The 11,636-nt window shown below is 45.5% G+C and overlaps 1 protein-coding gene and 1 pseudogene across 1 annotated transcript; one reads left to right on the top strand and one right to left on the bottom strand.

Moving 5' to 3' along the window:
* Positions 1-2,176: 2,176 nt before the first annotated feature.
* Positions 2,177-2,581, bottom strand: Mpc1l (mitochondrial pyruvate carrier 1 like). The gene has a single exon (XM_027927315.2). It carries the CDS (start codon positions 2,579-2,581, stop codon positions 2,177-2,179), a length of 405 nt encoding a protein of 134 aa, XP_027783116.2.
* Positions 2,582-10,458: 7,877 nt separating this feature from the next.
* On the top strand, positions 10,459-11,636 carry LOC139703120 (ras GTPase-activating protein-binding protein 1 pseudogene; annotated as a pseudogene).

Here is an 11,636-nt window from a genome sequence, read left to right as displayed (position 1 = left end):
TTTATTTAGTGACAGGGTCTCACTGAGTTGCTTAGCGCCTCGCTTTTGCTGAGGCTGGCTTTGAACTCGAAATCCTCCTGCCTTAGCCTCCAAAGCCGCTGGGATTATAGATGTGCACCACCACACCTGGCTACATATTTTGTACAAAAATATGTTTTGTAAGACATGCCTGAAAATACATTCATTTCTACTCAGTGAAAAAACCTTTAATGTTTTAATAAAAATCTTGATATAATTCATTTCATAACTCAACTGGACTTTATGACTACATTGTAATCTGGATTATCTAAAATATTAAGAACCACCATTCCAAAAACTTTTCAAACCCATGCTCTGATATGTGCACATTAGTAATTGATCACACAACTGTAAACTAAGCTTCTTGTGACATGTCTTTGTAAAGATGGGCAATGACCTTACATGGTTCATACTGAGTACGGGAAACATGACAATTTTTATTCTAGAACCATGTGGTAGCCAGCTTCTAAGATGACCCTGGTGATCCTCACCTCCTGATAGTCCCACCCTCACACTGTCCTTCCAGCGTCTAAGGTTGTTGTGTGTGAACATAGCACGTGATAGTATGTCGCTGCGATTAAGGTATAAGGTATGATTAAGGATCCTATCTTGGGCTCTCTCAGAATACCCCTAGAGGAAGCTGTGTGGCATCACTAGCAGCCCTAGGTGGGGCTCACATGACAAGGAACTGAAGCTCCCTGCAAACAACTCTAAGTGATCCTGGAAGTACATCTTTCAGCCCCAGTCCAAAGACTGCAGCACAGACTTCTGACCCTCAGAAATTCTGAGACTCTTCATTTTTTTAAGCTGTTAAGTTGTGGGCTGATTGGTTACACAGCGATAGATAACAAATACAATATACTGTCCCATAATCTGTTCCCCACCTCTACTGCCATATGCGGAATGTGAAACTGTCCCCAAAGAGGTCAATGCTTAGATGTGAGAAGGTGAGGAATCTTCTAGAATTCCACTAATGTAACTGAACCAAGAGCTGTTGTCTTCAGAACCTTTCAGTTTCCTTTCCAATTTCTTTGCATTTGAAAACTTAAAAGCAGTTTAAGCGGTGTGCAATGACACATTCCTATAACACCAGTGACTCAGGAGGCTGAGGCAGGAAGATCACGAGTTAGAGGCCAGTCTTAATAACTTAACAAAACCGAAAATAAAAACAAAAAGGACTGAGGGTATAGCTCAGTGGTAGGGCACCCCTGGGTTCAATCCCCAGTACCAAAATAAACAAAAGCATAGTTTGAGCACTTCCAAACATACATGGGTTCCCCAGTGACAGACCTATCTGGATCTTCCTGCATCCTCCAGAGACAAGGGCAGGGGGAAAATGTAGGGTCAAATGCCAGAGGGCAGCCTCTACCCTGGAGGTCATGGCCCCACAGCCCCCACCCTTCTCTTTTCCCTCTTCTTCTGCTCCTTGGTTTAAGTCTAGCACCCACAGGATCTCTAGGGAAATATTCTGGGCTACTCCTTTGACCACTTCCCTTCACACCCCAACCCTAGCTAGCATTCAACACAGGGTGATAGGTTAACTATCTATCTCCATTTTTGATAAGGAGGAAAGAATTATGGCCTTGTCGGTTTTACTTTTTATTTGCCTAGAACCCAGGGTTGACAGCAACCATCCTCAGAGTTGTTATCCCGTCTCCATGGCAGATTCTATAACTGATTCTAGATTCTCTAAGTGGTCCTTACAAGTTTACACTGGATTTCACATTCCTGTTTAAACTCACATGGAAACAATAGAAATAGCCCCCAAACTTTTTTGGTACAGACTTGTATCAAGTTTTAAAAATCAGGTGTGGTATTAAGCATGTGCCCCAGAGAGCCAAACAAAAAGGAACAGGAAAGCAAAACAGAACTATGAGCTAGTGGATGATGTTAAATGTTTTCCCAAAGTCTTCGTCCTCCCTCTGACCCCCAATGTGCAGATCCTCCAAGCCAAACTACCCTCCGCCAAAAACTGATTTCCAGTTCACAAAATAGGCAACGATCAACAGCTTCATTGTGATGCTATTGTTTATTAATCAAACTGCAGTTTTAAGTCATTTTCTCATTGTTTTTTGAGTCAGAACCAATTTCCATGGGTCTTCAGAAGGAAATGTGGTTCAGCCTGCAAGCTGCAAAGATCTGATGGAGTCCCCACACATTAGGAAGCTTTTGGGGGGCACCTGACACCGGAGCTAGCCGCTGGAGTTGCGCTGCCCTTGGAGGCGGTGGCCCGCTGGGCGTCACCAAGATAGTGATAGTTTATGTAGCGACCAGCCTGCACACTCTGTGCCACCACGTTGGTGAAGTGGCACGCCATCAACAACATGTTTCGAGGCTGCACACGGTAGGCGAAGCGCATGAAGGTCATCGAGTACAAGATGAGTGCTGTGGTCATGCGGCCACTGATGAGCTCCGGCGACGCCTTCATGTCCCTCAAGGCGGCCAATGGAAGGCCCCAGTTGGCCACAGGACCCCAGAAGTGGGTGCTGGTTACGTAATCCCGGAACTCCTTAGTCTTCACGTAGTCTTTGGCCTTCTTCAACACCTCTTCCGTCACCCCCATGATCGCCTGGCCGTCGGACGGTCAACGGCCGAACTGGCAGCCCTCAATGACTTGGAGCGTTGAGCCCAGAACACACAGTGCCCCCAACGTGACGTCCTCCAGCGGCCTCGTGCCTTCCCCCATTGCCGTAAAGCGCCTCTGGCCGCACGTGCTGCTATCTCGTGGGGGCGTGGCTTGCCTTCGCGCCTGCGCCTGTCTGAAGTGCATCCGGGCGTCAGGCGCGCAGAACCCCTGTCGTGTTCCTGTCGGGGTGGGCGCGCGTGCCTTCGCCTCGGGAAACAGTGGACCGAGTGTGCCTGTGTCTTTGTCCCCGTGGAAGAGGTGGAGGCGGCTTCGCTCCGCCCTCCCCGCTGTGCTGCGGCCACATTCAGGGCTCCACGTGCAACCCAGGGAGGCGACGGCCCAGCTTCTGCATCTGTGCAGAGGAAACGTTGCCTGTTTTGTCCTTGCTGCTCATGGCGTGCACCATCACCAGCGTACTGGCACACTGTGTGCGGGCTGTCTGCGACCCTATGCCACCATGGTGACGGCTACATGGCGCGGGCCACCGCAACCTGAAATCCCCCAGCTACCAGCTTTGGCCAGGAGGCTGTCGGTGCAAAATTCCTCAAGTAGTTATAGAATTTCACTCCTGGCACAACTGCCCGAGTGTGTTACTTGGAGGCATAGAGACTTTTTTTTTTTTTTTGGTACCAGGGATTGAACCCTGGGGCATTGAACCACTGAGCCCCATCCACAGCCATTTTTTATATTTTATTTAGAGACAGGGTCTCATTGAGTTGCTCAGGGACCCCCTGAGTTGCCGAGGCTGGTTTTGAACTCAGGATCCTCCTGCTTTGGCCTGCCAAGCTGCTGAGATCACAGGCATGCGCCACCACACCCTGCTCATAGCGACATTCCACCAGTAAATATTTTAGCATGTGCCTCTGAAGAACAAGGAGTTTCGCCTACTTAACCACAACACAATAATCCACTCAGATAATTAACATTTAGTACAGCACTATTATCTAATATGTAGTGCATATTTAAATCTTATAGTGTTACGGGGGTTTTTTTCCCCTTGTCGGAGGGGGAAGATTCAAGATCTAATCAAAGTTCACATTTCCTTAACTCTTTCAGTTAATCCATCATTTTAGAAGAGCTCCCTAGCTTGTTTTGCCTTTTGCAACATTGACATTTTTGAAGAGTCCAAGTCAGTGGTTTTTAAGAATGTCCCTAGGCTTTTATTTCTCTCTCTCTCTCTCATATATATATATCTTCTCCCCGTTCTTCCTCCCTTCACTTTTGCTTGGCTGTTTTCTTTGCACTCCTCCTGCTTATGGTGGGGGACTATGCAGTGTGCTCCCTCCCTCCCTCCTTCCTTCTTTCCTTCTCTTTTTCTTCTTCCTGTTGTCAAAAGCTCAGTCCTTGTCCCCTATGCCAGTCCAATAACGAGGTTTTGAGAAAAAGGAGGTTTATTGTTTGCTAGCAAAGGAGAAACACAGGGGGCTTCCGTCCCAGAGGCTATGATTCTGCCCAATAGCAGGAAGTGGGGGATTTTAAAAAGGTGATTCCGTTTTTTTGTTTGTTTTTTGTGTGGTGCTGGGGATGAACCCAGGGCCTTATGCATGGGAGGCAAGCACTCTACCAACTGACCTAAAGAGGCGATTCGAAGGATGTATTCTACATGTTCTCTGTTGAGTTGTAATTCACTTATTAATTTGGGAGATAGTCCTTTCTGAGATCATCTGGTACCATCCCTAAAGTCTAGATTATTTCCTTCCTATGGTGGGGACAGATAACTCTTGTCTAAGATGGGTAAGAAAGGTAATCCTGTTTCCCCTGAGATTACAGAGGGGGAGAGATTAGGGAGGGGCAGAGAGAGGAAAAGAAAGAAACATGTTCGTTTTAAAAATAAGTTGCAGAAGCAGAACAGCAAGGGCTGCATTCACAGCATAAAGCGGACCATGTTACATTCCTTTCTTTCTTTTTTTAAATTTTGCACTGGGGATCGAATCCAGGGGTGCCTGACCACTGAGTTACAACCCCAGCCCTCTTCTTTTTTTGTTTATGTATTTATGTATGTGTATATGTATGTATGAATTTATTTATTGGTATTGGGGACTGAACCCAGGGGCACTCAACCACTGAGCACATCCCCAGCCCTTTTTACGTTTTATTTAAGGACACGGTCCCACCAAGTTGCTGAGGCTGGCCTTGAACTCCTGCCTCAGCCTCCCTAACTGCTGGGATTATAGGCATGCACCACCACACCTGGCTTTTTATTTATTTTGAGACAGGGTGTCCCTAAATTGCTGATGCTGGCATCGAACTTGTGATCCTCCTGTCTCAGCCTGGGATTACAAGACATTCGGCTCTCCTTCCTTCTTCAAACAGTGGTGGCACGTCATGATATGTGACAGGGTTGGAGAATTGGAACGGTTTTCTCCTACACGGTTATCAAACCTGCAGTAGGACACATCCATCCATCCCACAGTAGCGGATCTCTAAAGGATCTTCAAGGAAAAGACGGAACAGAAGGAGTCTCAGAGGCTCTTCCCATGGGTTCACACCTCTCTTTCTTCCACTCTTTCGGAAATGAAAATCCAAAGTTTAAATAAGTTAATAACAAACAATAAAACAAATTTGAGGGGAAAAAAATGTCCCAAGGCCAGGTATGGTGGCACATGCCTGTATTCCCAGAGGCTCAGGAGGCTGAGGTAGGAGGATCACGAGTTCAAGGCTAGCCTCAGCAATTTAGCAAGACTCTAAGCAACTCAGTGAGACCCTGTCTCTAAATACAAAGAGGGCTGGGGATGTGGCTCCATGGTTAGCACTCCTAGGTTCAATCCCCAGTACCAAAAAAAAAAAAAAAAAAAATGTCCTTAATATGGATTTGTGTATTTTCTCACAATTAGTTTGAGGCTAAGCATTTTTTGTCAAAAATAACTCCACAGGTGACGTGTCTTTAGTGTGCCACAGTGGGAGGCGCCTTATACCATATTGTTTCATCATTGATGGCAAATTTGATATGTGGTTGAGGTGTCTGGCAGGGTTCTCCAAGGTAGAGGTTACTTATCCTCTCAGTACTCAACAAATAATGCAAAGGGGGGGAGGGCGGCTGCTTTGAGAGTGTATGGATATTATATTCTCCGAATCTTTGTATCTAATAGTTTTAATATCTGTTGATGAAAATTCTTTAATGACAAAATTAGAGATCATTTTCTCAGTGTTTTCTTTTTCCCATAAAAATAGCAACTGTTGAAAAGTAATTGAATATGCATTGAAATATTAATACTTTAGTGATTACAAACAAGTCTTTTGTATCTTTGAAAATTAGTATTCATTTGGTGTTCATTTACATTCCAAATATTTACAAATGCAGCTTAAAATATATAATATAAAGTGATACAATTTTTAGATAACCCTTATAAAATGTTAGGCTTCCAGATATGGATGACTGGCATTCTGGTCTAAATCAGTTCAGCGTAAATTTAAATTAATAAATTAGCAAGCCTAAGTCTGGTGTCTGGGCATACACCTGTACCAGCAACTCAGGAAGCTGAGGCAGGAGGATCACAAGTTTGAGGCCACCCCAAGCAACTTAGTGAGAGCCTGTCTCAAATAAAAAGGGCTGGGGATGTGGCTTGGTGGTCAACCACTGTTGGGTTCAATCCCCAATACTAAAAAATAAAGTGTGTATTGAATGACTTTTTTATTTTAATTTTTTATTTCTTTGATACTAAGGATTAAACCCAAAGTACTTTATCACTAAGCTACATCCCCAGTCTTTTTTAACTTGAGACAGGTGTTGCTAAATTGCCGAGGCTGGCTTGTGATCCTCTTGCCTCAGCCTCTGGAGTTGCTGGGTTTACAGGCATGCACTATTATGCTCTGCTTTGAATGACATTTTAGGCCAGTACTGTCAGATGATTCAGTATTCTAAAAAAAGTCTAAGCTATTATTCTTTGTACAAGAAGCTTCTGGTACTTGTAGATCATATCACATAGGTTGTCACTTGATTTTGATTACCTATGGTTAGGTAACAAATCCCCCCAAAACTTACTGGATGAGAACTACAACAATCCTTTATTTGGCAATAAATTTGCGATTTGGGCAGGACTTAATGGGGACAGCTCATCTACTCCATGCATCCCTTGCACAGCATGGTTCATCTTGGGGCTTGGAGGATCCACTTTCAAAATGGCTCACTCAGCTGGTGTGGTGGTGCACACCTGTAATCCCAGCAGCTCAGGAAGCTGAGGCAGGAGGATTGAGAGTTCAGAGCCAGCCTCAGCAACTTAGTGAGCCCCTAAGCAACTTAGCAAGACCCTATCTCTAAATACAATACAAAAAAATGGCTGGGGATATGGCTCAGTTATTAAGTACCCCTGGGTTCAATCCTCAGTACCAAATAAAGAAAAAAGAAAAAAAAAAAAAAAGGGCTCATTCATGGCTGGCCGAGTGATGCTGGTTGTTGGCTGGGAGCTCAGCTGGGGCTGTTCTAGGGTGAGGAGGCCTATTTTCCACATGGGCTACTCCACAGGCTGCTTGGACTTCCTCACAGCACGGTGGCTGACCTTTAAGAGCAAACATAAAAGAATCAAGTATAGCTGGGGATATAGCTCAGTAGCAAAGTGAAGCCATGCACAAGACCCTGGGCTCAATTCCCACTACCGCCAAAAAGAAAAATGAATGAAGAAAAAAGAAAAAAGAACGAAGCGGAAGCTGTGTGGTAGGCAGAATTCTAAGAGGACCCCAGCAATCCTCACCCTTGTATCATCTCCCCTTGAGTGTGAATTTCCTAGGAATATCATTAACTATTACTCCCATCACTATATGACACAGGGATTTTGTAGATGTAGCTGAAGTCTCACCTGGATTGACCTTAACACAGGGAGATTGTCCAAGGGGACCTATCTACTCACATGAGCTCTTTCAATCAGGGTTGTTTGAGTCACCTTTTTTGCTGCTGTGAGTAAAAGACCCGACAAGAACAATTTTAGAGGAGGAAAAGTTTATTTGAGGACTCACAGTTTTGGAGTCTCAGTCCATAGACGGCCAGCTCCATTCCTCAGGGTTCCAAGTGAGGCAGAGGGAAGCAGCTCACATGGTGATCAGGAAGCAGAGAGAGACTCCACCCTCCAGATACAAATATACACCCAAAGCCACGCCCCCAATGACCCCCCTCCTCCAGCCACACCCCCCTTGCCTCATCACTCATCCCATCGGGGATTAACTCACTGATTGAGTTAAGGCCCTCCTAACCCAGTCAGTTCTCCTCTAAAGCTTGTCTCGCACATGAGCTTTTGGAGGACATAATATCAAAACCATACAAGGGTCTAGAGATCAGAGACAGGAAGTCAGAGAGTCTAAGCATAGAGGCTTGGATGTGAGAGATCCTCTGCAGCTGGCTCTGAAGGTGGGGTAGCCACATGACCTGGAAGGCAGGTGGCCCCCAGCTGAAGACCAGCAGGGAAGCAGAGAGCTCAGTCTTAGGAGCATAACGAACAGAATTCTGCTAACAGTGTGAATGAACTTGGAAGCAGAATTGCTCTTTGCCCTCCAAGAACTCAGTCTTCCTTTCAGCCTTTTGAGACCCTGAGCAGAGAATCCAGCTATGCCGTGTCCAGAATTCTGGCCACAGAACCATGAGCTGATAACTGAGTGTTTTTTTTAAGCCACTAAATTTGTAGTAATTGGTTTGCAGCAATAGAAAACTAATATAAGCCGTATGGGTTTTTATGGACCTAGCCTGAGAAATCATGCAATATCACTTTCTCTGTAGTCACAGAGGCACCCAAATTCAACAGGAGGGGACAGAGACTCACCTCTCAAAGGCAGGAGTATCAAAGTCACAGTCAAAGAAGAGTGTATGAGATGTGAAATATTATGGTGGCCACTTCTGGAAAAATACAGTGTACCACATTACTTGAAATTACCTAATGCTAGACCTGGAGTTGAAAGGATCTCACGGGTTATCTGTAAAAGGAGAATGACAGTGTCACCTGCCTCGGATTGTTGTGATGTTTCAGTGTGTTAATCCACAGTGACACTCGGAGTAGGCTGGGCAGGTACTAAGTGCTCAGTGAATTTTACTAGTTGTTATTTTTTTTAATTTAACCTTTATTTTTCATTCATTTATTTTTAATGTAGTGCTGAGGATGAAACCCAGTGCCAGTGCTTCCCCATGCTAGTCAGTCACTTGGCTGTTGAGCTACAACCCCAGCCCTTGACCTGTTGTTGTTGTTGTTGTTATTATTGGTAGCAGGGATTGAACTCAGGGGCACTTAACCACTGAGCCACATCCCCAGCCCTATTTTGTATTTGATTTAGAGACAGGGTCTCACTGAGTTGCTTAGCACCTTGCTTTTGCTGAGGCTGGCCTTGAATTTGAAATCCTCCTGCCTCAGCCTCCTGAGCCACTGGGATTACAGGCATGTGCCACTTGATGTGTTATTATTATTATCATCCATTCCAGCCTCTCATTTTACAAAGAAGGCCTGAGGCCTTAAGAGGTCATGTCATTTGCCATGGCAACACAATGAATATATGGGAAAATAGGATTAAGGTTTCCTATTTCTTGTATCTTCTGCACAGATCACTGTCAGTTCTGATAAGTTTTTGTCACTCTATGTCATAAGTTCCTTTAGGCCAGGGAAAGAATGGTACACACCTGTAATCCCAGCTACTCGAGAGGCTAAGGCAAGAGAAATGGCAAGTTCAAGGGCAGCCTGGGCAACTTAACAAGACCCTATCTCAAAACAAAAGGACTAGGGACGTATCTCAGTAGTAGAGTGTCCCTGGTTCAATCCCCAGTACTGCCTACACACACACACACACACACACACACACACACACATACTCACAAGTTTGTGTACCCATCCTCTCCTCCAGTTGAAGTCACTGTGTTCTGTTAGCTTAAGGGTCAGCTAAGAGGATTGTGAATGTAGCTTAGTGGTAGGGTGTGTACTTGGCCTGTGTGAGGCCTTGGGTTTAATCCTTGGCACTTCCCTGACCCCCACCAAAAAAAAAAAAAAGAAAGAAAAAGAAATATTTCTTCTCCCCACAAGCCTTTCCAATGTGTTGACTAGATGTGGCCCTTGTTCTGCCTATTCTGAAGGGCATCTTGGAGCTAGAGAAATGGAAGCACGAAGGAGCTTGCTTTACTGGTAGATGTTGGCTCTGTTGCCCCCATAGCCATGGCTGTGCATCCATGGGGCCAGCCAACCAGGGATTGAAGATGGTTGGAGAAAAACTTCATCCATACAGAACATGCACAGACTTTTTCTTGTGATTATTCCCTAAACAGTACCGTAGAACAACTATGTACATACCATTTACATTGTATTAGGCATTTTTTATTGGTTTGTTTTAGTTATGTAACAGTAGAATCCATTTTGACTAAAACCAGACCAGCACAATTTCAGGGGAGGAATAGTTTATTTGGGGGCTCAGTGTCAGAGGTCTCAGTCCATAGACAGCTGGCTCCATTCCTCAGGGCTCAAGAAAGGCTGAACATCATAGCAGAAGAAGGTGGTGGAGGGAAGGAGCTCATGTGATGATCAGGAAGCAGAGAGAGACTCCACTCTCCAGACACAAAATATACACCCTGGTGTGTGAGGACGCACTTGCGTGAGGAATTCCTGCCACCTTCTGTGCTTGTTCCTCTCCCGCTCAGCCGCGCAGGTTGAATTGACCAAAGTAACGGTTATGGAGAAGCCTAGTCCCCTGCTGGTTGGGCGGGAGTTAGTGAGACAGTATTACACACTGCTGAAGCCCCAGACATGCTACCTAGATTTTATGGAAAGAGCTCTTCCTATGTGCATGGGGGATTGGATTCAAATGGAAAGCCAGCAGATGCACTCTATGGACAGAAAGAAATTTACAGGAAAGTGATGTCACAAAACTACACCAACTGCCACACTAAGATTTGCCATGTTGATGCTCATGCTACTCTAAATGATGGTGTGGTGATCCAGGTGATGGGACTCTTTATCAAACAACAACCAGGCTTTGCGGAGATTCATGCAAACATTTGTCCTTGCCCCGGAGGGCTCTGTTGCAAATAAATTCTGTGTTCATAATGATATCTTCAGATACCAAGATGAGGTCTTTGGTGGCTTTGTCACTGAGCCTCAGGAGTCTGAGGAAGAAGTAGAGGAGCCTGAAGAAAGACAGCAGACACCTGAGGTGGTACCTGATGATTCTGGAACTTTCTATGATCAGGCTGTCAGCAGTGACTTGGAAAAACATTCAGAGGAGCCTGTTGCTGAACCAGAGCCTGATCCTGAACCAGAACCAGAGCCAGAACCCGTATCTGAAATCCAAGAGGAAAAAATCTGGGCTCCTGAGGATGCTCAGAAGAGTTCTTGTCCAGCACCTCCAGATATAGCTCAGACAGTACAGGGAGACTTGAGGACATTTTCTTGGGCATCTGTGACCAGTAAGAACCTTCCCCCCAGTGGAGCTGTTCCTGTTACTGGAATACCACCTCCTGTTGTTAAAGTACCAGCTTCACAGCCCCGGGCCGAGTCTAAGCCTGAATCTCAGATTCCACCACAGAGGCCTCAATGAGTCCGAGAGCAACGAATAAACATTCCTCCTCAGAGGGGACCCAGACCAATCCGTGAGGCTGGTGAGCAAAGTGATATTGAGCCCCAAAGAATTGTGAGACATCCTGATAGTCACCAAGTCTTCATTGGCAACCTGCCTCATGAAGTGGACAAATCAGAACTTAAAGATTTCTTTCAAAACTATGGGAACGTGGTGGAGCTGCACATAAACAGTGGTGGAAAATTACCCAATTTTGGTTTTGTTGTATTTGATGATTCTGAGCCTGTTCAGAAGGTCCTTAGCAACAGGTCAGTCGTGTTCAGAGGTGAAGTCAACTGAATGTGGAAGACAAGAAGACTGGAGCTGCTTGGGACAGGGACCTGGAGGCCCTGGAGGTGGCCTGGGCTGTGGAATGAGAGGCCCTCCCCATGGAGGCAGGGCGCAGAAACCAGGGTCTGGAATGGGAAGGGGGATTGCTCCACGCAGTGAATTGCTCTTCACTGATCTTCATGAACCATAA

The sequence above is a fragment of the Marmota flaviventris genome, chromosome X, assembly GCF_047511675.1.
Source record: "Marmota flaviventris isolate mMarFla1 chromosome X, mMarFla1.hap1, whole genome shotgun sequence".
NCBI lineage: Eukaryota > Metazoa > Chordata > Mammalia > Rodentia > Sciuridae > Marmota > Marmota flaviventris.
This window is presented reverse-complemented; position numbering and strand designations above follow the sequence as displayed.

Excerpts from the sequence above, each read along its gene's own strand:
- Mpc1l (XM_027927315.2), bottom strand. The coding sequence starts at position 2,581 with ATGGGGGTGACGGAAGAGGTGTTGAAGAAGGCCAAAGACTACGTGAAG.